This window comes from Phocoena phocoena, chromosome 4 (genome assembly GCF_963924675.1).
Source record: "Phocoena phocoena chromosome 4, mPhoPho1.1, whole genome shotgun sequence".
NCBI classification, from domain to species: domain Eukaryota; kingdom Metazoa; phylum Chordata; class Mammalia; order Artiodactyla; family Phocoenidae; genus Phocoena; species Phocoena phocoena.
Genome location: NC_089222.1, coordinates 8,129,066 through 8,155,425, shown reverse-complemented (window position 1 = coordinate 8,155,425; position 26,360 = coordinate 8,129,066). Strand labels below are relative to the sequence as shown.

General features: G+C 39.5%; 1 protein-coding gene across 1 annotated transcript in view; it reads left to right on the top strand.

The window, feature by feature from the left end:
* The window catches only part of KAT2B (lysine acetyltransferase 2B), a 100,277-nt gene extending 95,344 nt beyond the window's left edge, over positions 1–4,933 (top strand). The window contains exons 15-18 of the mRNA XM_065876725.1: positions 343–379; positions 602–665; positions 764–848; positions 4,740–4,933. Of these exons, the coding sequence (XP_065732797.1) occupies positions 343–379; positions 602–665; positions 764–848; positions 4,740–4,933 (380 nt within the window). The remainder of the gene's footprint in view (positions 1–342; positions 380–601; positions 666–763; positions 849–4,739) is intronic.
* Positions 4,934–26,360: the final 21,427 nt, after the last annotated feature.

Sequence of the window (26,360 nt, the reverse complement as noted above, 5' to 3'; positions counted from 1 at the left end):
AGCTTAACTCTTTCACAGGGTGATTAGCAAAAACCGTGACTTAGGGTTTTAAAAAAATACACACCCACAGTACCAGACATATTTGTTTTTTATGCTTTCCTCTGAAAGGTTGAAGTTCCTGCTTTAAAAAGTACTAACAGACAGAGCAATGTCAGTCTTAGAAATGTTTTGTATTGTTAGGTGTATGAGGAAGTAAAGAATTGTAGTTAAGTTCAGACTCTTCAGATACAGACATTTATTGAGTCGTGGCTATAATTTATTGTATTTTTGATAACTATTAAATATGTTATTCTCTTGACCAAAAGCAGTTCTCATTCAGTGTTTAATTTTGTTGATATATAGGAGAGACAGGCTGGAAACCGAGTGGAAAAGAGAAGAGGTAAGTGTGATGGGCCAGAGGATATTAATGCAAGTGTTCTTTTTCCCCTCCCAGAAACTTAGAGAAAACAGTCACCATCACAACACTTGTTAGGTTTCAGTTTTCATAAAAAATTCTGGAATGCTTCTAATTTTAAGTTTCTGTAAAAATGAGCTGGAATCACTTGGCTAGAGAAGAGAAAACTAATCATTGTTCCTTCTTGTTTATTCTTTTCCTTTCAAGTAAAGAGCCCAAAGACCCCGACCAGCTTTATAGCACCCTCAAGAGCATCCTCCAGCAGGTGAAGGTGGGTGTTTTGTTTTCCTTCACCTCATGCAAATATTTTGAAATGATTTCCCACATGGCATTTCCATATTAGATACCTTACTTTTTTCTTTACCCAAGAGCCATCAAAGCGCTTGGCCCTTCATGGAACCCGTGAAGAGAACAGAAGCTCCGGGATATTATGAAGTTATAAGGTTCCCCATGGGTAATGCCATTAACATTTTCTAAGTATAGATTTAAAACTCTCTGGATGGCGGTGTGGGGGACAAAGGGGTGCCGAGGTTGATGTGCACTCTTCTGTTGTAGGGTGGAGGGCCGGTGGAATCAGAGCAGGAGGGTAAAGGGGAGGGGATGGCCGTGTTCATTAGGCTCCCGCTGCTGCCCTGTAGCGCCCACACCATCAATGCGAGCTGCAGACAGCACTGGAGATGAGAGTCAGCTGTGCGGACATAACCTTGACTATATTCAGTTTGGTTACAAATGGAAAAACATCAGCTTGTCCTCTTGATATGCTTGGAGAGTCTGAGAATTTTTTGAAGGTAAACAGACGAAGCTAGATCAAGCCGCTTGACTGCTGTACTCTTAGATGGAGAAATAATCAATGCAGCTCTTGATTTTCCACGCTCTTGAAGGAGACTGAGTGTCACTAATTATACTCCGATTTTAAGCTTGGTCCCGCGTCCCCAAACAAACAAAAGAAATGCCTTTAGAAATGTAGAATTGTGGAATTTGCTGCTGTGTCTGCACCAGGCTAAAAGGAATGATTAATTGAGTCAATTGAGAATCCCCAAATTAAACTAATTTGGCATTATGCAGATGACAGACCACGAGCTGAATTTTTTTTTTTTTTTTCCAATCAGCTGTGTGGCCATTTTTCTGGAGAGGGCCTGTATCTTCTGTCCCTTTTCTTCCTGGTGCTAAGAAGGTATTAAGATGTGAAAGGAAGAGTGAAAGGGATCCATTAGCTCCCCGATAACAGAGTTATTTGTAGATTTTTCTGTGGCATTATCACACGAATGTTCTACACAGTGGTGGTAATGATTTCAGTAGTCTCTGGTCCTTAAAGTGGACACACATCCGTACGCTTTTCTTTCCCTTTTCTATCTGCCTCGCTTCTGTGTATTTCAGTACATGAAAATCAGAGTAAGGGTTGACGGAGTGTAGAATTCTGAATGGAAGGCTGACTTGGGAATCAGTATTTCCCAGGATGTGAAAAATATGCTAAAACCCTTTAAGTCCATTTCCAAACTTACCTGACCTTGGCATCCTCGTCACCTGGGCTGCCTCAAGTTCTTTTGTGAAATGCTCAAGGGAGGTTGCGTGAGCCTGGGGAGAACGGTTTTCGGCCCTGTCTGTGTGCACTCTGAAGCCCTGTGGTGGCAGGTCCAGTGGGTCCTGTCTGTCATAGCCGACTCCCAGCCTGCCCTCTGGAAGCTTTCTGCTTGGTCCAGCCAGAGGAGGGTGGGAACCTCGCCAGCTGGACATCACTTGTGCGCACAGCTGAATGCTCGTGAGGGGACAATTGACCCCACTGAGCAAGGCCAGTGGTGGGCTGAGGTGTGCGTAAGCAGCGTTAATGAAAACAGTAGATGGTGCTCTTTGGTTGGAGCCATGCTTTGTTTTCTTGGGATGCCCTTGCCCCTAAGATGGTCATGTCTTTGAGGACAAGACTGACAATCGGTAATTTCACTTTTTCTGCCATTGCCTTCATGGCTTTTACATTTCTTCTCTTCCCCCCCACCCCCATGCCCTAAAAAAACCTCTTTTCTTCCATATGGATGAGATCCAACCTGTTTCATTAAGGAAATGGCATTCAGTACAGCGTCTGAGGAGTGGCCCAAGCTTCCCACACATGGGTAGCTAGGCAGGTAGGCAGGGCTTTCCTATTTACCCAGAATTCCCAACTTTTGGGGATTTCATGAGTAATTTAGTGATGTCTCCATGTTTGTTTTCACTAGTGTTCAGTCACCTTCTTTTGTAACCCAGGCCATTTGGTCAACCAAAAGCTTCTAAGAAGGCCAGAGGAAGGAAGCTGTTATCTATAACTTTAGAATGGAAAGGAAATAGAGAAAGGAAACATGCAGAGTTGGTTGTAATTATTCAGAAAGCTCCAAACCCTTTCATGATTTGTTTCTGCTGTATTTGAGGCTCTCCCCATCTCTCCTTTCCTCCCGCCTTCCAAAAACTAGTGGGGAGAGCTTTTGCATAAACGTCTTTGTGTCAAGTTTCATTCTTTTTCCCCGTTTACATTTTTTTTTGTTGTTCTCCTTTGGTCACACGTCTCTTCCTTCTAAACATCGTAAACATGATATCAGGCAGCATATCCTAAGTGGTGGGCATTTAGGTGGGAGGAGGGTAAGCATCCAGTTTTATCCAGAGAGGCCGGTTCCACTGCTCTTTCTTTATTCAATGAGAGCACCTCTTCAGCTGTTCAGTTACACTCAGGTGACACGTTTACTGGGCTATTTGTCAAGCCTTTGTGTAGCTTAATACTTTTCAGTTTTTCTCTCCCTCCAAACTGCTTCAGTTAGAGAAGAAGGAAAATGGAAAGTTGAATTCACAGATGTGATGACATACTTCAAACCAAGATAGGCTTTATTTAAAAAAAAAAAAAAAAAAGGCTTTAGTCAAAGGAAATAGGTGCAAGCAGATATTTCCTAGTTTTCCTTTGGAGTTTTGTGGTAGATTTAGGATTTTGCTGCAAATGAATTTCTCCCCATTTTGGGATGTTGCACATAAGTTTATTTATCTTATTAAATGATAATCTCAGTGTATTTGGTTGTCAGTTTCTCTCCCTCTGGAAAATTTGATAATATAGTGGGAATTTGGGTTGTTGGTAGTCAGAAGTATTTCTTTAGTGATTTTGACTTATTTTTTCATGCAGAGTTTATATAATTTTTTTCATATTCTTTTCCATTTTGGTTTATTACAGTTCCCTGTGTTATACAATAGGACCTTGTTGTTTATTTTATATATAGTAGTATGTATCTGCTAATCCAATTTAATAGTTGATATAATTTTTTTTTTTTTTTTTTTTGGCTGTACGCGGGCCTCTCACTGTTGTGGCCTCTCCCATTGCGGAGCACAGGCTCCGGACGCGCAGGCTCAGCGGCCATGGCCCACGGGCCCAGCCGCTCCGCGGCATGTGGGATCTTCCCAGACCGGGGCATGAACCCGTGTCCCCTGCATCGGCAGGCGGACTCTCAACCACTGCGCCACCTGGGAGGCCCTAGTTGATATAATTTTTAATGATAGAACCAGACTTAGAGACAACTAGGGACCTATAAGTAGACAAATGTTAGCATCTTCTAATCTTCGTGGAATTCTTTAAATTGGTTCTGAGAGTGGAGATTAAAGAAGCCTCATTATATTCCTACAAGTTTAGATGAAGCACTGTTTTCCTTTGTAAAATAATTTAAAGCAAATAGATATATTGGGAAAATATTCTTTTTGACAATTGTCTCGCAAGGCTTACTTGCTTTAGAAAATAGATTATTAAGTAAAGTTTGTCATTCTTATTTCATTGATGGAGCATGAAACTAAATTCACTGGAATCATTTTACATGCAAGGTCACTGGTATCTTTGCAGATGTATTTATGATCTGTTTCTCCATTTTAGTTCTATCTCTACGACACCAGAACAACTGTGAATTTAGAGAAACAAACTCAGTCTGATTGTTCTGATTTAAGTAATGAAATGATTCGATACAAATGTTCCACCTGCTGTGCTCCATGTATAGACAAAGCCTCTTCTGTATAATTCTGAAGGAAGAGCTAACAGTACTTAGTTCATCGTGCTTATTGCTGCTAATCTACTTAGCTTCCTCGTGCTGAAGAGGGGATTGGGCCAGATGACTAATAATGGTCCCTTTAATGTTAAAACACTGTGATTTTGCACAGGATACCCTCACAAAAGGAAGAACATAAGGCTCAAGAACTGTTTTCCTTGAACATATGAATTTCTCTTAAAGAAAGACATTGGGATGGTGAAAATGTGATCAAACTGATGACATAGATTTCTTTCCCCGTCTCACTTTTGTCAGCTGGTTGGTTTAAAAGGAGTCAAAGATGGCTAATATTTTTTTTTCCTGTGCAGATCTGAAAACCATGAGCGAACGCCTCAAGAATAGGTACTACGTGTCTAAGAAATTATTCATGGCAGACTTACAGCGCGTCTTTACCAATTGCAAAGAGTACAACCCCCCCGAGAGTGAATACTACAAATGTGCCAATATCCTGGAGAAATTCTTCTTCAGTAAAATTAAGGAAGCTGGATTAATTGAAAAGTGATATTTTATTTCCTCTGCTTCTTAGAAACTCATCAAGCAGTGTGCCTAAAGCATGGTTTAGTTTTACAAAGAATTGGACATCATGTATTGAAGATACTTGTAATAATTAGCACTTTTAAAAAACAAACAGAAAACCTCCTCTTAGCTTTTCAGATATGTATTTAAATTGAAGTCATAGAACATTTTTATTTTATGGAATAGATTTTAATCTATTCACTACAATTAATGTCAACTTTCTATGGCATGTCCATTAGCTGAATATCCAATGATAGATGATCAGGGGTTTCCTCAAAATTTGTATATGAAGAAATTGCACATAGTACCAAGATTTGGGGGAATGCAGAAAATTTTCAGACCATGAATGTTTCCCTTTTTTTCTAATGGAATGTGAGAGTTTATTTTTATTTTATTCTGAAGGACTTTAAAGGAAGGGATGCATGATAGAAAGCCCGTAAAAGGTGAAATATGTGATGTTTGAAGTCTCATGGTAGACTCTTTATATATATTTTTAAAAAACACTCATCTAGGTGAGGTGCTTTGAGCAGTTCTGAAAAAAATGCAGTTCCAGAAAACAACTGCTTTGATTCCTAAGGAAGAAATTCTAAATAGTGCAAACTTTTATAAGCATCTGGGTTTTTGATAATTCTATCTACCTACAACAAACTTGTGAGTGCATAACCACTATTTTAATGATTACTTTCTCTACACGAGTGTGTAATACTATATTTGACTTTGCTTATGCAGGCCGTAAGTTCCAAAAGGCAATTTCCTGGGCCACAAAGGCATCCATTTGAAAACACTTGAGATGGAATCAACATACTTTAAAAAAAAAAGATGTATAATCTATTTAATGTATCAAATTTAGTGAATCCTTGTTCTATTAAATAAGGATTTTTTGCCCTTTCTACAATACACACAACCCCACTGATAATGTATTTATGAACATTTTTCCTTTTGCATCTCCAGATTATATTCATGGTCGGAGATGAATTAAATTACCACCAAGATTTGCTGTCAGTATTTTAATACCTACGTTGGTATATCTACCCAGGGTAATATTATCCCACTAGAATCCATCATACAACCTTATTAACCCGTCTTGGGATTCCAGCTTAGTGCTTGGATTTATTTCCTGATTAACACTACATGGAAAAGTGGGACGTCCGCCATCCCAACTCTGGGAGAACCAACTCATATAAAACAAACGAAGGCCACCTTGATGGTCTCGACACTAATTTTTATGATACAAATTTATAAACTGATTTTTGTAAAGGACTAGGTTTAAAGGTATATTTAACTTGATGTTTTCTATCAGCATAAAAGAATTGAAATGATTATTTGATAGACATTAAACACAGTTGCCAGAGATAATCTGCATGAAGGAAAAAACCCTGCAGATGGCTGTGAAGTTGGAAGGATTGTTTTTAATGTGTAAGGTATATTCAGAATGCTCACAACTGAGACATGCCTCAACTTTTTAAAGTATAAGAAATCACCTTGTGTGGCATCTGGATTTCTAATGAAGAAGGATGATACAGTTTGGATTAAGTAACTTGGACTGGTTTTCAACAGTGCTTTGTACTGGATCTGCTGAAGCATCTGGCCAGCTTGGTATCCTGTGAAAGTTTGTTATTTTCTGGGTAGACATTCTTATAGAGTATTGTCTTTAAAATCAGATTGTCTCTTCTATATTGAAAGCATTTTTATGTTTTCTAATTTAAAAATTAATATTTTCTTATAGATATTGTGCAATAAAGCTGAAGTAGGATGTGTGGTTTTCGCAAATGCTTTAACAGCGGATAAAATTTTACATTTGTAAAATTAATATATTGTACTGGTACAAAATAGTTTTAAATTATATTTTAAAAAGCTCTTAATCTGGTGGTGTGTTTTCTTCTTCTGGCAGATTGAGTTTACAGGGCAAATGTATGATCTGTTTGATGACTGATTACATCCTTAGTTCTTAGGTCGTAAGCATGTCGAGGAAGGTGTTCAGAGTTGTTGCATTTGTGTGAAGTTTCAAAAAAATTCACAGCCCATCAGTGAGAGATTTTCAAGAGGAGAGACACTTATTGTGTCTCTGGAGTGATCCACTGCATCTTGCCCATTGGCACTCAGGAAAAAAATCCAGCTAAAGAAGAGTGTTATGGTTTTAGAAACAGTCCCGCACTCGCCCCCAGTTTTTCTACTTTGCATCTGTGAGATAGATGAATGAGGAGAGGGACAGAAAAAAATACAGCAGGTTTTTAGACATCTCCCATATGAGCTTCTACTGTTACTCAAAGTGCTGAGTGTAGGAAAGTAAACTTTATCCTGTTGGGGTATGAGTACCCACCAAAGAGCACACCGCTTCCTTTCTGAATTTTGAACCAGCTAAGCAATCAACAGATTAAGGCACATGATGGCCAAAACATCTTTATAAATAATAAAATGCATTTTGGAGGTTGTGACTTGTGTATCTGTGGAAGATGGGCTTTCTGATACGGAACCCCAGGATGTGGTTGACTCACCAGTTGCCAGCAGCTCCGCACCACTGCGGACGTCCCCCTACCAAGGCAGGGCCTTTTACCCTTAAGCTTAGTGCACAGCCCGGGACAGTGATGCTGTCTGAAGGCAGGTCAACTCCAAAGAGGTACAGGTGAGGAAGGAGCAGAGCTAGGCCACTTCCTTCCCTTAACTCATCAATGAGGCAGGTTCCTCCCGGGGGAGGGAGGCATGAGGGGCAGAGGGAAGCCAGGGCTGAGGGATGTCCTTCTACGGAAAAGTAAACATCCAGAGCGAAGACTAGGTTGCCCTCCCATCCCAGCCCACGTATCCATGGTCAAAAATCTCAACTCTGGTTGTATTCATCAGAAGAAAAGAGTGAAAAGACGACTTTGTGGTTTTCATGTTACCCGGAAGTAAAATTTATAATTTTGCAACGTAAGGAGTAGAAACAGGATCAGACTGAGGTACTATGGACAGGTTAATAATGTACCACCCCTTTAAGCTGATATTCTTCAGACCAGCCCCTTGGTGTTTATTTCAAAGCTTCTAAGAGCTTTGGAGGAAGACTCTCGACAAAGTAAGCAGAGGACTTCAGAGGTGAGACAACACCCGTAGGTATCACGAAAAGTTTTCAAATGTAATTCATGTATTTATGCCTTGGTTTCTGTGTGGGGGCATCTTTGCATTTTTGGGGAAAAAGGAAGCTAACAATTTCAAAGCTGGAGATTGTCTTTGGATTTATTAAAAGCGGAGATTTTCTTTGGGTTTATTAAAAGCAATAATTTCAACAAAGCAGAGAAAAGCCAGGAAAGCCCAAGTCAGTCTTCCTGCCTCCCTCTTGTTACTGGGAAGCCTAGTACCACCACCTTGGCAGAGTGAGCTTAAAAAATGTTATTTGTGTGTGTGTAATTTTCTGAGCTGAAACGAAGGTTTATCAGTTTTTGTTTATCTAGGTTTGAAGTTCTTTTAAAGAAATCCCTTAGAAAATTTGTCGCACCAAAGGACCTTCTCAAAATAATGCACATGTTCACAAGCTTTCTGCACACTGGCTCACTTGGTTCTTGGACCCGTCCTGAAATTCACTGGTCTCTGTTCTTTGCTCTGTTAACTTCCCATTTTGGACAATTATTAGGTGGATATCTAGCTTATGCTAAAAATATCTAGGAACAGAGAATCTGCCTTTTTGTTTGATAGGGCAGTCCAACGACAAACACAGGCAAAGGTAATAAAGTCCTTAGGTTGGGTTGATGTTGGCTGTTTTAGAGTTGAGTAGAACACACACTTGGTTCACACTGAGCTTGTGATCAAGCTCTGATTCACATCTTTTCCCACAGAGTGCTATTAAGTAAGTCAGTGCATCAGCACTGCTTCTCCTCAACATACCCAAACACACTTGTATGGTTGTAGCTCTGTGAACAACTTAACATCCCATATATGTGTGTGTGTGTGTGTGTGTATATATATATATATATATATATATAGTATATGTATTATATATATTTATATATATATATTTTAAATTGAAGTATAGTTGATTTACAATGTGTTAATTTCTGCTGTACAGCAAAGTGATTCAGTTATATCTATATATATAGATAGATGCTTTTTTTTTTTTTGGCTGCATTGGGTCTTCGTTGCTATGCATGGGCTTTCTCTCATTGCAGCGAGCTGGGGCTACTCATTGTTGCAGTGCGCGGGCATCTCATTGCGGAGGCTTTTCTTGATGCGGAGCACAGGCTCTAGGCACGTGGGCTTCAGTAGTTGCAGCACACAGGCTCAATAGTTGCAGTGCACGGGCTCTGGGGTGCGCAGGCTTCAGTAGTTGTGGCACAACGGGCTTAGTTGCTCCGCGGCATGTGGGATCTTCCTGGACCACGGATGGAACTCGTGTCCCCTGCAGTGTCAGGCAGATTCTTAACCACTGTGCCACCAGGGAAGTCCCATATACCTTTTTAATACTCTTTTCCATTATGGTTATCACAGCATATTGAATGTAATTCCCTGTGCTATAGAGTAGGACCTTGTTGTTTATCCATCCTGTATATTATAGTTTGCATCTGCTTACCCCAAACTCCCACACCATCCCTCCCCCACACCCCCTTGCCCTTGGCAACAAGAAGTCTGTTCTCTATATCTGTGAGTCTGTTTCTGTTCCATAGATAAGTTCATTTGTGTCATATTTTAGATTCCCCATGAGTGATATGGTATTTGTCCTCTCTTTTTGACTTACTTCACTTAGTATGATAATCTCTGGTTCCATCCATGTTGCTAAAAATGGCATTATTTCATTGTATTGGGTTGGCCAAAAGGTTCGTTCAGTTTTTTTCTGTAAGATGGCTGTAGTAGCACTTAGTTGTCTTTTTTAAATAATTAATTAAAATTTGGCTGAGTTGGATCTTTGTTGCTGCGCAGGGACTTTCTCTAGTTGCGGCGAGCGGGGCCACTCTTCATTGTGGTGCACGGGCTTCTCATTGCAGTGGCTTCTCTTGTTGCAGAGCATGGGCTCTAGGCGCGCGGGCTTCGGTAGTTGTGGCTCACAGGCTCTAGGGCACAGGCTCAGTAGTGGTGGTGCACGGGCTTAGTTGCTCTGCGGCATGTGGGATCTTCCTGAACCAGGGCTCGAACCCGTGTCCCCAGCATTGGCAAGCGCATCCTTAACCACTGCGCCACCAGGGAAGCCCCACTTAGTTGTCTTTAACTTCACTTGAAATGGTTTTGTTAGACTGTAGTGACAGCTGTCATATCAGTGTGCATTTTAAAAAGTCATCAGGACTTCCCTGGTGGTGCAGTGGTTAAGAATCCACCTGCCAATGCAGGTGCTCTAGAGCCTGTGAGCCACAACTACTGAAGCCCACGTGCCGAGAGCCCATGCTCCACAACAACAGAAGCCCTGCTTGCTGCAACTAGAGAAAAACACACACACAGCAAGAAAGACCCAACACAGCCAAATAAATAAATTTAAAAAATAAAAAAAAGTTTTTTTAAAAATAAAAAAGTCATCAAACTTGGTGAATTTTTGTGTAGCCATTTTAATATTGAAGATCAAAGAAAAGAAAGAACATTTTTCGCATATTATGCTTTATTATTTCAAGAAAGGTAAAAACACACCGAAACACAAAAAAAGATTTGTGCAGAAGGTGCTGTGACTGACTGAATGTGTCAAAAGTGGTTGCAAAGTTTCGTGCTGGAGATTTCTCGCTGGACGATGCTCAACCATCAGGTAAATCAGTTGAAGTTGATAGCAATCAAATAAAGACATTGAGAACAGTCAACGTTATACCATGCGGGAGATAGCCGACATATTCAAAATATCCAAATCAAGTGTTGAAAATCATTTGCACCAGCTTGGTTATATTCATTCCTTTGATGTTTGGTTTCCACGTAGGTAAAGCGAAAAAAATCTTTTTGACTATTTCCACATGGAATTCTCTACATAAACGTAATGAAAATGTTCTATTTTTAAAACAAGTTGTGACAGGCAATGAAAAGTGGATACTGTCCAATAATGTGGAATGGAAGAAACTGTGGAGCAAGCGAAATGAACCACCACCAACCACACCAAAGGCCAGTCTTCATCCAAAGAAGGTGATGTTGAGTATATATTGGGATTGGAAGGGAGTCCTCTATGATGAACTCCTTCCAGAAAAGCAAATGATTAATTCCAAGTACTGCTCCCAGTTAGACCAGCAGAAAGCAGCACGTGATGAAAAGCGTCCAGAATTAGTCAACAGAAAATGCATAATCTTCCATCAGAATAACACAAGACTGCATGTTTCTTTGATGACCAGGCAAAAACTGTTACAGCTTGGCTGGGAAGTTCTGATTCATCTGCCGTATTCACTGGACATTGCACCTTTGGATTTCCATTTATTTAGGTCTTTACAAAATTGTCTTAATGAAAAAAATTTCAATTCCCTGGAAGACTGTAAAAGGCACCTGGAAGAGTTCTTTGCTCAAAAAGGTAAAAAGTTTTGGAAAGATGGAATTATGAAGTTGCCTGAGAAATGGCAGAAGGTAGTGGAACAAAAGGGTGAATATGTTGTTCAATAAAGTTCTTGGCGAAAATGAAAAATGTGTCTTTTATTTTTACTTAAAAACCAAAGGCACATTTTGGCCAACCCAATATATAAACTACATCTTCTTTATCCATTCATCTGTCGATGGACTTTTGTGTTGCTTCCATGTCTTGGCTATTGGAAGTAGTGCTGCTATGAACATAGGGATGCATGTATCTTTTTGAATTAATAGTTTTGTCTGGATATATGCACAGGAGTGGGATTTCAGGATCATATGGTAGCTCTTTTTAGTTTTTTGAGGGACCTCCATGCCGTTTTCCATAGTGGCTGCAGCAACTTGCATTCCCACCAACAGTGTAGGAGGGTTCCCTTTTCTCCACACCCTCTCCAGCATTTGTTATTTGTCGACTTTTTAATGATGGCCATTCTGACTGGTATGAAGTGGTACTTCATTATTGTTTTGATTTGCATTTCTCTAATAATTAGCAATGTTGAGCATCTTTTCATGTGCCTGTTGGCCATCTGTACATCTTCTTTGGAGAAATGTCTATTTAGGTTTTTGGCCCATTTTTTCGATTGGGTTGTTTTTTTTATTGTTGTGTTGTATGAGCTCTTTGTATATTTTGGAAATCAAGCCTTTGTAGGCCAAATTGTTTGCAAATATTTTCTCCTGTTCCATAGGTTGTCTTTTCCTTTTGTTTATGGTTTCCTTTGCTGTGCAAAAGCTTGCAGGTTTGATTAGGTCCCATTTGTTTATTTTTGCTATTATTTCTATCGACTTGGGAGACTGACCTAAGAAAACATTGGTACGATTTATGTCAGAGAATGTTTTGTCTATGTTCTCTTCTAGGAGTTTTATGGTTTCATGCCTTCCTTTTAAGTCTTTAAGCCATTTTGAGTTAATTTTTGTGTATGGTGTGAGGGTGTGTTCTAAGTTCATGGATTTACATGTGGCTCTTCAACTTTCCCAACACCACTTGCTGAAGAGACCGTTTCCCATTGTATATTCTTGCTTTCTTTGTCAAAGATTAATTGACCATAGGTGTGTGGGTTCATTTCTGGGCTCTCTATTCTGTTTCATTGATCCATATGTCTGTTTTTGTGTCAATACTATGCTGTTTGATTACTGTAGATTTGTAGTACTGTCTGAAGACTGAGATGGTTATGCCTCCTGCTTTGCTCTTTTCCCTCAGGATTGCTTTGGCAATTCTGGATCTTTTACGGTTCCATATAAATTTTAGGATTTTTTGTTCCAGTTCTGTGAAAAATGTCATGGGTAATTTGATAGGGATCTCGTTAAATCTGTAGATTGCTTTGGGTAGTATGGCTGTTTGAACAATAACAATTCTTCGAATCCAAGAGCATGAGATATCTTTCCATTTCTTTGAATCATTTTAAATTTTCTTTATTAATGTCTTATAGTTCTCAGTATATAAGTCTTTCACCTCCTCAGTCAGGTTTATTCCTTAGTGTTTTATTTTTTGGGGTGCAATTTTAAAAGGTATTTTTTTCTTACATTCCCTTTCTGATAATTCATTGTTAATGTAAAGAAATGCAATTGATTTCTGTATGTTAATCGTGTACCCTGCTACCTTGCTTAATTTGTTTATCAGTTCTAGTAGTTTTTGTGTGGAGTTTATAGGGTTATCTATATATAGTATCATGTTATCTGCATATAATGACAGTTTTACCTCTTCCTTTCCAATCTGGATAAATTTTATGTCTTTTTCTTGCCTGATTGCTGGGGCTAGGACTTCCAACACTACGTTGAACAGAAGTGGTGAGAGTGGGCATTCTTGTTCCAGATTTTAGTGGGAAGGCTTTCAGCTTTTCACTGTTGAGTATTATATTGGCTGTGGGTTTGTCATAAATAGGTTTTATTATGTTGAGATATGTTCCCTCTATACCCCCTTTGGTAAGAGTTTTTATCATGAATCGATGATGAATTTTATCAAATGCTTTTTCTGCATCTGTTGAGATGATCACTTTTTTTTTCTTTTGTTAATGTGGTGTATCACATTGATTTTGCATATGTTGAACTATCCTTGTGAACTTGGGATGAATCCAACTTGGTCGTAGTGTATGGTCTTTTTTGTGTGTTTGTTGGATTCAGTTTGCTAATATTTTGTTTAGAATTTTTGCATCTACGTTCATCAAAGATATTGGACTGTAATTTTCTTTTTTGGTGGTATCTTTGTCTGGTTTTGTATCAGGGTGGTGGTGGCTTCATAGAATGTCTTTGGGGAGTGTTCCCTCCTCTTCAGTCTTTTGGAAGAGTTTGAGAAGGATCAGTATAAGTTCTTCTTTTTATGTTTGGAAGAATTCGCCTGTGAGGCTATCTGGTCCTGGTCTTTTGTTTGTAGGGAGCATTTTTAAATTACAGATTCTATTTCACTTCTAGTGACTGGTCTGTTCAAATTATTTTTTCTTGATTTAATTTTGGTGGACTGTATGTTTCTAGAAACTTGTCCATTTCTTCTAGGTTGGTAAATATGTTGGCATGTAACTGTTCATGGTATTCTTTTATGTTTTTTTGTATTTCTGGAGTATTGTTTGTTATTTCATCTTTTTCATTTCTTATTTTGTCTATTTGGGTTCTCTCTCTTTTCTTCTTGGTGAGCCTGGCCAGACGTTTGTCAATATTGTTTACCCTTTCAAAAAAATCACCTCTTGGCTTTAATTTCTATTTATTTCCTCTCTAATCTTTATTATTTCCTTCCTTCTGCTGACATTAGGTTTTTGTTGTTCTTCTTTTTCTAATTCTTTTAGATGGTAGGTTAGGTTGTTTATTTGAGATTTTTCTTGTTTTGTGTAGAAGGCCTGTGTCACTATGAACTTCCCTCTAAAAACTGCTTTTGCTGCATCCCACAGCTTTTGTATGGTTGTCTTTTCATTGTCATTTGTCTCGAGGTATTTTTTAATTGATAATTTCCTCTTGATTTCAACACTGACCCATTCGTTTTTTTATTAGCATGTTGTTTCTTTCTCATTTCATTTTCTGTGGTTGATTTCCTAGTTTCTTGCTGTTGTGGTCAGAAAAGATGCTTGAAATAATTTCTATACTCTTAGATTTGTTGAGGCTTGTTTTGTGCCCTAGTATGTGATCAATCCTAGAGAGTGTTGCATGTGCATTTGAAAAGAATGCGTATTCTGGTTTTTTGGGGTGTAATATCCTGAAAATATCAGTTAAGTCTAACCGTTCTGTTGTATCCTTTAGGATCTCTGTTGCCTTATTGATTTTCTGTCTCGAGGATCTGTCCATTGATGTGAGTGGGGTGTTAAAATCTCCTACCATTATTGTATACCCATCAGTTTCTCCCTTTATTTCTGTAGTATTTGTTTTATGTATTTGGGTGTTCCTGTATTAGGTGCATATACATTGACGAGTGTAATATCCTCTTCTTGTATTGATCCTTTTATCATTGTATAGTGTTCTTCTTTGTCTTTATGGCCTTTAAGTCTATTTTGTCTCATATGAGTATTGTGACCCCCTCTTTCATGTCATTTCTGTTTTGCATGAAATATCTTTTTCCATCCCCTCAGTTTCAATTTATATGTGTCCTTTGCCCTAAAGTGGATCTCTTGTAGGCAGCATATTGTAGGTTCTTATTTTTTTAATCCAACCTGCCACTCTGTGTCTTTTGATTGGAGCATTTAGTCCATTGACATTTTTTTTTTAATATTCTTTTTATTTTACTTTTTATTTTTTGGCTGTGTTGGGTCTTCGTCGCTGTGCACGGGCTTTCTCTAGTTGCGGTGGGTAGGGGCTACTCTTCGTTGTGGTGCGTGGGCTTCTTATTGCAGTGGCTTCTCTTGTTGTGGAGCATGGGCTCTAGGCACGCGGGATTCAGTAGTTGTAGCACACAGGCTCAGTAGTTGTGGCTTGCGGGCTCTAGAGTGCAGGCTCAGTAGTTGTGTTGCAAGGGCTTAGTTGCTCTGCGGCATGTGGGATCTTCCCAGACCAGGGATTGAACCTGTGTCCCCTGCATTGACAGGTGGATTCTTAACCACTGTGCCACCAGGGAAGTCCCTAGTCCACTGAAATTTAAGGTAATTAGTGATAGATATGTATTTATTGCCATTTTAAACCTTGTTTTCCAGTTGATTTTTGTGTTTCTTTTTTTGCCTTTTGTGGTTTGATTTCCTCTTATTTTATGCTTTTGTTCTCTTTTTGGTTTTGTGAATCTGCTGTATGTTTCTGATTTGTGGTTACCCTGTTTTTCAAGCATGTTAACCCCTTCCTATATCTACTTGCTTTAGACTGATGGTCATATAGGCTCAAATACATTCTAAAAAAAATAATAATCAGCATTTTCTTACTCTCCTCCTCTACATTTTATGATTTTTATGTCCTCTTTTACATCTTCATGTTCATCCTTTTGCTGTTCATTGCGGTTATCACTTTTAAAAAAGTAAAAAAAAATTTTTTTTCCTTTTTAATCTGTATACTGGCTTATTTAAGTGATTTGCTTTTCAGTTGTGATTTTTCTCTTTCCTATATCTTCTTGCTTCTTTTCTATTTAGAGAAGACCTTTCAATATTTCTTTTAGGATAGGTTTAGTATTGCTGTATTCTTTTAGATTTTTCTTGTCTGAGAAATTTTTTATCTCTCCTTTTATTCTAAATGATAGTCTTGCTGGGTGGAGTATCCAAGGTTGCAGATTTTTCCCCTTTCAGGATTTTGAATATATCTTGTCTCTTCCTTCTGGCCTGCAATGTTTCTGTAGAGAAATCAGCTGATAGCCTTGTGGGGGTTCCCTTATAATTAATTCTTTGCTTTTCTCTTGCTGCCTTTAGAATCCTCTCTTTAACTTTTGCCATTTTAATATGTTTTAGTTTAGGTCTGTTTGGGTTCATCTTGTTTTGGAACTTTGGTGCTTCCTGTACCTGGATATCTGTTTCCTTCTTTAGGTTTGGGAAGTTTTTAGCCATAATTTCTTTCAATACATTTTTGATCACCTTTTCTTTTTCTTCTCCTTTTGGAATCCCTATTATTTGTAGGTTGGCATGCTTTATATTATCCCATAGATCTCTTGTATTGCTTTCATTTTGCTTTTTTTTTTGCTATTCATTGGCTTTAGCTCAGCTTTTGTCTTGGTGAATGAGTTTTCTAATTTTTCTTGGCTCCTCTTTATAGTTTCTAGTTCCTTTTTACAACAATCTGCATTTCTGTCAATAGCCTTTCTTAATCCCTTCATTATTTTTATTATCTCCTTTTGAACTCTGTGTCTGTTAGACTGAAGAGGTCTGTTTCATTGTTGTTCTTTCAGGGGAATTCTCTTGGTCTTTTAACTGGGAGTGTTCCTCTGCTCCTCAGTTTTATTTTATTTTGTTTTTATATTTTTCTCCCATTGGGAGGGTTGTCTTTTCGTTTTGTTTATGGTTTCCTTTGCTGTGCAAAAGCTGTTTTTTTTAAAAATATTTATTTTGCTGTGTTGGGTCTTAGTTGCGATACGTGGGATCTCTGTTGCGGCATGCAGGATCTTTCGTTGCAGTGCACAGGCTTCTCTCTAGTTGTGGCGTGTGGGCTCTAGAGTGTGCAGGCTCAGTAGTTGCAGTGTGTGGGCTCTCTAGTTGTGGTGTGTGGGCTCCAGAGCGCATGGGCTCAGTAGTCGTGGCACATGAGCTCTCTAGTTGTGGTGCACGGGCTATAGAGCACACAGGCTTAGTTGCCCCATGGCATGTGGGATCTTAGTTCCCCAACCAGGGATTGAAATCGTGTCCCCTTCATTGGAAGGTAAATTCTTAACCACTGGACCACCAGGGAAGTCCCTCTCACTTTTACTTTTATTTCCCTTATTCTGTGAGTGTTGGAGAAAAAATTACCTACTGTGGTCTTGGAGGGCTATTTTTATGTGGCAGTGTCCCTGTGCAGCTTGTGTGGGTTTAATATTTTTGGTGTGAGGACTGTTTAGTGGATGCCTGCCAGTGTTTCCTCAGCCTGTGCTGGCCGTTATCCCCTTGACAGGGATGTGCAGAGGTGGGAGCTGGTGCCCTCTCCTGGAGCCCCCAGCAGTGGTGGTAGCAGCAGTTCGTGCCTGCTCTTGGAGCCCATGGCAGTGGTGGCGGCTGGCATCAGCTCCTGGAGTCCAAGGAGGCAACAGCTGGTGGGCACTCCTTGAGCTCGTGGGGGTGGTGCCCTGTTGGCTGCGTGTGTGTGGAGAGAGAGGCTGCTGTGGTGGGCCCCGGCCCTCCCTTTGTGCACCCAACAATGGTGCCTTGCCTCTGTGGTGGGTCCCAGCTCCCTCTGTGTACCCTCCTGTTTGCGGTTGCATCACACTCCAGCCCCTTCAGGCTGTCCCCGCACGGCTGACCCCAGTCCTCTCCCCAGGTCTGTCCTCTGAAGCCTGAGCTTCAGCACCCAGACCCCACCCATCCTTGCAGATGTACGTCTCAGGCTGGGGAGTGCCAGGCAGCAGCACAGACCCTCTGTGCGGGTCTCTCTCCATTCTGCCTGCCACAAGCTGGTTGCTGCACTCTCCTCCGAGGCTCTGAAACTCCCCCTCTGTCGTGGCTGATCTCTGCCAGTGAGGGGCCTTCCCAGGGTACGCGAACTGTTAGTCTTTCATAGCTCCCTCCCAGGGACGCAGGTACTCTCCTGATTCCTCTCTCTCTTGTTTTTTTCTTTTTTCCTACCCAGTTATGTGGAGATCTTTTTTTTTTTTTTGCGGTACGCGGGCCCCTCACTGTTGTGGCCTCTCCCGTTGTGGAGCACAGGCTCCGGACGCGCAGGCTTAGCGGCCATGGCTCACGGGCCCAGCCGCTCCGCGGCATGTGGGATCTTCCCAGACCGGGGCACAAACCTGTGTCCCCCACATCGGCAGGCGGACTATCAACCACTGCACCACCAGGGAAGCCCCTGGAGATCTTTCTTGCCCTTTCAGAATTCTGAAGTCCTCTGCCAGCTTTCAGTAGGTATTCTATGAGAATTGTTCCATGTGTAGATGTGTTTCTGATGTGTTTGTGGAAGGAGGTGATCTCCACATCCTTCTACTCTGCCATCTCGATCATCCCCCCTCCCAAATCTTTTTAACATTAAAAAAAGTCAGAGCATAATTAACAATACAATATTATACATAGATTTTAGGTGTTCAGTCTGATGACTTTTAACAGCTGTATACATTACTGTAATCACTACCCTAAAGAAGACACAACATTTCAATTCACTGAAGTTTCCTTGTGCCCCTTTCCAGTCAATTCTCAACCCCATCTCCAGTTACCATAGGTCACTTTTGTCTGTTCTTTGAGTCACATAAATGGACTACTTTTCAGCACACTTCCTATATGCAGCACAATGTATAGCTCTGGGGAAGCCAATTCACCTTCCTGTGTCTATTGCCTTACTAGACACACACCTTTTTGTTCAAAGCTGTAGTGAGGATGTCTTTAAATAATGTACGTGAAGATGTTTTGAAATAAATGTGAAACATATAATGTTTAAACTAATACTACAAATTTACAAATTAGAAAGACCATTTACCTAAAACAGTTTTAAAATATTGTTAATATAATGTGAATTTTTTTTAAAAAACTGCATTGGTACAAAGTAGGTTTGAACTAGCAGATTGTCAATCTGTGAATACTACTTGGCTTCATATAATCAAGTAATTTCCTTACCATGTACCACTTATGAAGCACTGACTAGGTGTCAGGCACTCTTCTTAGCATTTTACTTAAGCATATTAAGTCACTAAATCCTGGTAAAAATTTAATAAAAACAGATACAGAGAAGCAATTTTGCTAAGAAGTAGCATGCTGGGATTCTTGATCGAGTCAGTATTCTTAAACTCTGTGCAACAGCAACCACATCTACAGCTAAAGAGTAATTATCCTAGTTTGTTGCATGGATAGTAACTGTAGTTCCAATTCCTTTTATACTATGAATTCTTACTATATTCCACATTTATTAAACATCTCGTGTATAAAATGACAAGGATACAAAGGTGAGTTGCCAGATTTTTAAGACTAAAATCTATTACTGCACAAGAAATGTTAGCCATGTGACAGGGTATACCATCTGTGAATTCAGAGGTGAGATTAATGTGGAAATTAAGGAAACACTCCCATTACCACTGCAACAAAAAGAATAAAATACCTAGGAATAAACCTACCTAGGGAGACAAAAGACCTGTATGCAGAAAACTATAAGACACTGATGAAAGAAATTAAAGATGATACCAACAGATGGAGAATATACCATGTTCTTGGATTGGAAGAATCAACATTGTGAAAATGACTGTACTACCCACAGCAATCTACAGATTCAGTGCAATCCCTATCAAATTACTGATGGCATTTTTTACAGAACTAGAACAAAAAATCTTAAAATTTGTATGGAGACACAAAAGACCCCAAATAGCCAAAGTGGTCTTTTTTTTTTTAATTTTATTTTATCTTTATTTATTTATTTTTGGCTGCATTGGGTCTTCCTTGCTGCGTGCAGGCTTTCTCTAGTTGTGGCGAGTGGGGGCTGCTTTGTTGTGCACGGGTTTCTCATTGCGGTGGCTTCTCTTGTTGCAGAGCATGGGCTCTAGGCGCATGGGCTTCAGTAGTTGTGGCATGTGGGCTCAGTAGTTGTGGCTTGTGGGCTCTAGACCGCAGGCTCAGAAGTTGTGGCGCTTGGGCTTAGTTGCTCTGCGGCATGTGGGATCTTCCCCGAGCAGGGCTCGAACCTGTGTCCCCTGCATTGGCAGGCGGATTCTTAACCACTGCACCACCAGGGAAGTCACCAAAGTGGTCTTGAGGGAAAAAAAACGGAGCTGGAGGAATCAGACTCCCTGACTTCAGACTATACTACAAAGCTACAGTAATCAAGACAATATGGTACTGGCCCCAAAACAGAAATATAGATCAATGGAACAGGATAGAACACCCAGAGATAAACCCATGCACCTATGGTCAACTAATCTATGACAGAGGAGGCAAGGATATACAATGGAGAAAAGACAGTCTCTTCAATAAGTGGTGCTGGGAAAACTGGACAGCTACATGTAAAAGAATGAAATTAGAACACTCCCTAACATCATACACAAAACTAAACTCAAAATGGATTAGAGACCTAAATGTAAGACCAGACACTATAAACCTTTTAGAGGAAAACATAGGAAGAACACTCTTTGACATAAATCACAGCAAGATCTTTTTTGATCCACCTCCTAGAGTAATGGAAGTAAAAACAAAAATAAACAAATGGGACCTAATGAAACTTAAAAGCTTTTGCACAATAAAGGAAGCCGTAAAGAAGATGAAAAGACAACCCTCAGAATGGGAGAAAATATTTGCAAACGAATCAGTGGACAAAGGATTAAACTCCAAAATATATAAACAGCTCATGCAGCTCAATATTAAAAAAACAACCCAATCCAAAAATGGGCAGAAGTCCTAAATAGACATTTCTCCAAAAAGAGATACAGATGGCCAAGAAGCATGTGAGAAACTGCTGAACATTGCTAATTATTAGAAAAATGCAAATCAAAACTACAATGAGGTATCACCTCACACCAGTTAGAATGGGCATCATCAGAAAATCTACAAACAACAAATGCTGGAAAGGATGTGGAGGAAGGGGAACCGTCTTGCATTGTTGTTGGTGGGAATGTAAATTGATACAGCCACTATGGAGAACATTATGGAGGTTCCTTAAAAATGTAAAAATAGAATTACCATATGACCCAGCAATCCCACTACTGGACATATACCCAGAGAAAACCATAATTCAAAAAGACACATGCACCCCAATGTTCATTGCAGCACTATTTATAATATCCAGGACATGGAAGCAACCTAAATGCGCATTGACAGACGAATGGATAAAGAAGATGTGGTGCATATATACAATGGAATATTACTCAGCCATAAAAAGGGACGAAATTGGGTCATTTGTAGAGACGTGGATGGATCTAGAGACTGTCATACATAATGAAGTAAGTCAGAAAGAGAAAAACAAATATCGTATATTAATGCATATATGTGGAAGTTAGAAAAATTATACAGATGAACCAGTTTGCAGGGCAGATATTGAGACACAGATGTAGAGAAGAAACGTATGGACACCAAGGTGGGAAAGTGGGGGGGGTTGGTGGTGGGATGAATTGGGAGATTGGGATTTTCATATATACATTAATATGTACTAAATGGATAACTAATAAGAACATGCTGTATAAAAAAATAAAAAATTCAAAAAAATAGATAAACAACAAGAACCTACTGTATGGCACAGGGAACTATATTCAATATCTTTTGATAAACCTTAATGGAAAAGAATCTGAAAGAGAATATATACATATTCGTAAAATGGAATCACTTTGCTGTACACCTAAAACTAACACAACAATAAAAAAAAAAAAACATACAATTTAAAAAGATACCTGTAAAGCAAATGTGACTTCACCCCCAACCTCACAAAACCATCTCCTCTGGGCCCCATATACAGAGAAATTCTGGAGCTTCCACTAGTATAGTGCTATGAGGCTATGGAAAGGAAGGCACAGTCTGCTAAGTGGGGATTAAGGGAGAGCTTCCCAGAGGATGTGTCTTTTAAGTTGTTTAGTGAGGTGAATGGGGAATGAAGCACAATCTGGAGGAAGACAGGTGGAAACAATACAGGGTGAGAAATCCTCGAGGGAGTCAAAAATCAACTGAGAAAATCCAACAGGACAGGAATGTGAGGAGCAAAGAGGAGTGGTGTGGGATGGTATAGGGCCATGATAGGCCATGGGAAGAAGATGGGATTTAATTTCACAGGAAATAGGAAATGGCTGTTTTTAACAAATCAAATTTTTTTAACAAATCAAATTTTGTGATAAAAAAAAAAATCTTCACAGTGGATCAGAGACTTCTGATTGCGAGAGAGCAAAGAATAACTTAAAACCCTTGCTCTTACGCAGACAAGATGGTTGAGTAGAAGGATCTTGAGCTCACCTCCTCACACAAGAAACACCAAACTTACATCTAACTTCTGAACAACCATCAAAAGAAAGACTGGAACCTACCAAAAAAGATATTCTACATCCAAGACATAAACAAGAAACCTATGAGACTAGTAGGGGCACACTCATGATATAATCAAATCCCATACACCCCCTAGATGGGCAACCCACAAACTGGAGAACAATTATATCACAGAAGTTCTCGCACAGGAGTGAGAGTTCTGAGCCGCACGTCAGGCTCCCAAGCCTGGGGGTCCAGCAACAGGAGGAGCCCTAGAGCATTTAGCTTTGAAGGCCAGTGGGGATTGAGTGCAGGAGCTCCACAGGACTGGGGGAAACAGAAACACCACTTTTGGAGGGCACACAGAAGGTTTCGTATGCACCAGGACCCAAGGCAAAAGCAGTGATTTCATGGAAGCCTGGGCCAGACTTACCTGCTGGTATTGGAGGGTCTCCTGGGGAGGTGGGGGTAGCTGTGACGACCTGTGGCGACAACACAGTTAGTGGCAGAGGTAATTTGCAATATTCATCAGTGTGAGATCTCCTGGATGCCGCCATTTTGGCACTAAGGCCTGGCCCCATCCAATAGCCTGTAGGCTCAAGTGCTGGCATGCCTCAGGCCAAACAATGAACAGGGTGGGAACACAGCACAATCCATCAGTAGACAGGCTGCCTAAAGACTTCCTGAGCCCACAGCCAATTCTAGGCATGGCCCTGGCCACCACAGGGCCAAGAACCAGCTACACCAGTGGACAGGCACCAAGCCCTTCCACCTGTAAACCTTGCACAAGCCTCTAGACCAGCCTCACCCACCATGGGCCAGACACCAGAAGCAAGAAAACTACATTCCAGTTGCCTGCAGAACTGAGTCTGCAACACAGATCAGAACCTACTGCGAGACCAGTTGGGACAGACAGGTGGAGGCTAAATGATATTTTACTAAACAACCAATGGATTACTGAAGAAATCAATCAAAGAAGAAAAGGAAATAAAAGGAATCCAAATTGGAAAGGAAGAAATAAAACTGTCACTGTTTGCAGATGTCAAGATACTGTATATAGAAAATTCTAAAGATGTGACCAGAAAACTATTAGAGCTTGTCAATGAACTCGGTAGAGTCACAGGATACAAAATATAAAGAAATGTATTGCATTCCTGTAAACTAACAATGAGCTATCAGAAAGAGAAATTAAGGAAACAATCCCATTTACCATCGCATGAAAAAGAACAAAACACCTAGGGATAAACCTACCTAAGGAGGCAAAAACTGGTATTCCGAAAACTATAATATGCTGATGAAAGAAATCAAAGATGACACAAACAGATGGAAAGATATACCGTGTTCTTGGATTGGAGGAATCAATATTGTCAAAATGACTATAATACCCAAGGCAATCTACAAATTCAATGCAATCCCTATCAAATTACCAATGGCATTCTTTACAAAACTAGAACAAATATGTTTTTAAATTTGTATGGAAACACAAAAGACCCTGAATAATGAAAGTAATCTTGAGAAGGAAAAACAGAGCTTGAGGGATCAGGCTGTCTTCAGACTATACTACAAAGCTACAGTAATCAAAGCAGTATGGTACTGGCACAACAACAGAAATATAGATCAATGGAACAGGATAGAAAGCCCAGAAATAAACCCATTCACATATGGTCAATTAATCAACAGTAAAGGAGGTAAGAATATACAATAGAGAAAAGGCAGTCTCTTCAATAAGTGGTGCTGGGAAAACTGGACCAGTACAGGTAAAAGAATGAAACTAGAACATTCTCTAACACCACACAAAAAAATAAACTCAAAATGGATTAAAGACCAAAATTAAATTCCTAGAGGAAAACATAGGCAGAACACTCTTTGACATAAACCACAGCAGTATCTTTTTAGATCTGTCTCCTAGAGTAATGGAAATAAAAACAAAGATAAACAAATGGGACCCAATTAAACTTAAAAGCTTTTGCACAGCAAAGAAAACCATAAACAAAATGAAAAGACAACCCACAGAATTGGAGAAAATATTTTCAAATGATGTGACCAACAAGGGATTAATTTCCAAAATATACAAACAGCTCATACAGCTCTATATCAAAAAACAAAAAGACCAAACTCAAACAACCCAATCAAAAAATGGGAGAAGACCTAAATAGACATTTCTCAAAGAAGACATACAGATGGCCAACAGGCACATGAGAAGTGCTCAACTGGCTAACTGTTAGAAAAATGGAAATCAAAACTACAAGGAGATACCACCTTACACTCATCAGAATGGCCATCATTAAAAAGTCTGTAAATAATAAATGCTGGAGAGGGTGTGGAGAAAAGGGAATCCTCCCACACTATTGGCGGGAATGTAAATTGGTGCAGCCACTATGGCGAACAGTATGGAGTTTCCTTAAAAAACTAAAAATAGAGCTACCATATGATCCAGCAAACCCACTCCTGGGCATATATAAGGGGAAAACTCTAACTCAAAAAGACACATGTACCCCAATGTTCATATCAGTATATTTACAATAGCCAAGACATGGAAGCAACCTAAATGTCCATTGACAGATGAATGGATAAAGAAGATGTAGTATATATGTACAATGGAATATGACAAATACATTAAAAAGAATGAAATAATGCCATTTGCAGCAACATGGATGGACCTAGAGATTATCATACAAAGTGAAGTAAGGTAGACAGATAAGGAGAAATATGATATCACTTATATGTGGAATCCCACCCCCCAAAAATTAATGATACACATGAACTTATATACAAAACTGAAACAGACCCACAGACATAGAAAACAAACTTATGGTTACCAAAGGGGAAAGTGAGGGGTATAAATTAGGAGTTGGGATTAACATATACACACTACTGTGTATAAAATAAGTAATCAACAAGGACCTATTGTATAGCACAGGGAACTCTACTTAATATTCTGTAACAACCTATATGGGAAAAGAGTCTATAAATGAGTGACTACATGTATATGTATAACTGAATCACTTTGCTGTACACCTGAAACTAACACAACACTGTAAATCAACTATACTTCAAAAACGAAAGCCCTTGACCCCTAAAAATACCTGGAAATGCTGGATAAAAGTGAAATAAACTTAAGGACATAGCTGAGTTTACAAGGAAGAAAAGGCAATCATGAAGTGACATAACTAATAGGAAATTAAAAACAGGGGCATCAACACTGGTACTAATTCTTTGGCCACTCTGGGAAAGTTGATATCTCTGTAATTAAGGGTCTTAGGTTTTAATATGTCTGTGAATTGATCAAAACAAGCTATTTCCACCAACACCACCCTAGACACATAAAGACAGAATCTGTAAAGGTCTGCACATACTAGTGAAGCATGGGCTAAAAAGTTTCCTAAGGATTTGAAGCCCTAAGACTGTACCTCAGCCAGGCTTGGGCTTCAAGGTTACTTTTCCTACCTGATCTAGGAATCCCTAAAAAATCCCCAAGCATAACATAAAGTAAAAATTGGTTCTTGGGCAGATGATATCTCTAAGGGCTCCTGGTCAAACACAAACTCAGTCTACAGGGATGTTTCCACAACCTAGTCCACAAATTTTTCTCAGAACAAAAAAATAAGTCCCTTGAAAGATGAGCTCACAAAGAATTGGGAAACGTGCAAAGAAATCATAATCAAAAGTCAGAAGATCAAACAAATACCAGGTTTAGACACCTAAAGTGAGAAAACACACCAATGCTCTGAAATAAAATAAGTGTTTATAATTGTTAAAACGGAAGAAAATATTAAGGGACTGGTTAAATAGACTATGATACAGTCAAGAATAGAGTGAGTGAATTAGAATGCAGAGCTGATAAAATATTACAGAAAGAACACAGCTAAAGTGATGAAAATAGGAGAAAGAGTTAAGGGGCAGGATAGGCTGTAAACAATGTGAATTCCATTAGAGCAGAGTATGTGCTTTGCTCACTGAAGTATCCTGAATGCCTAGAACAGTGTCTGGCATAGG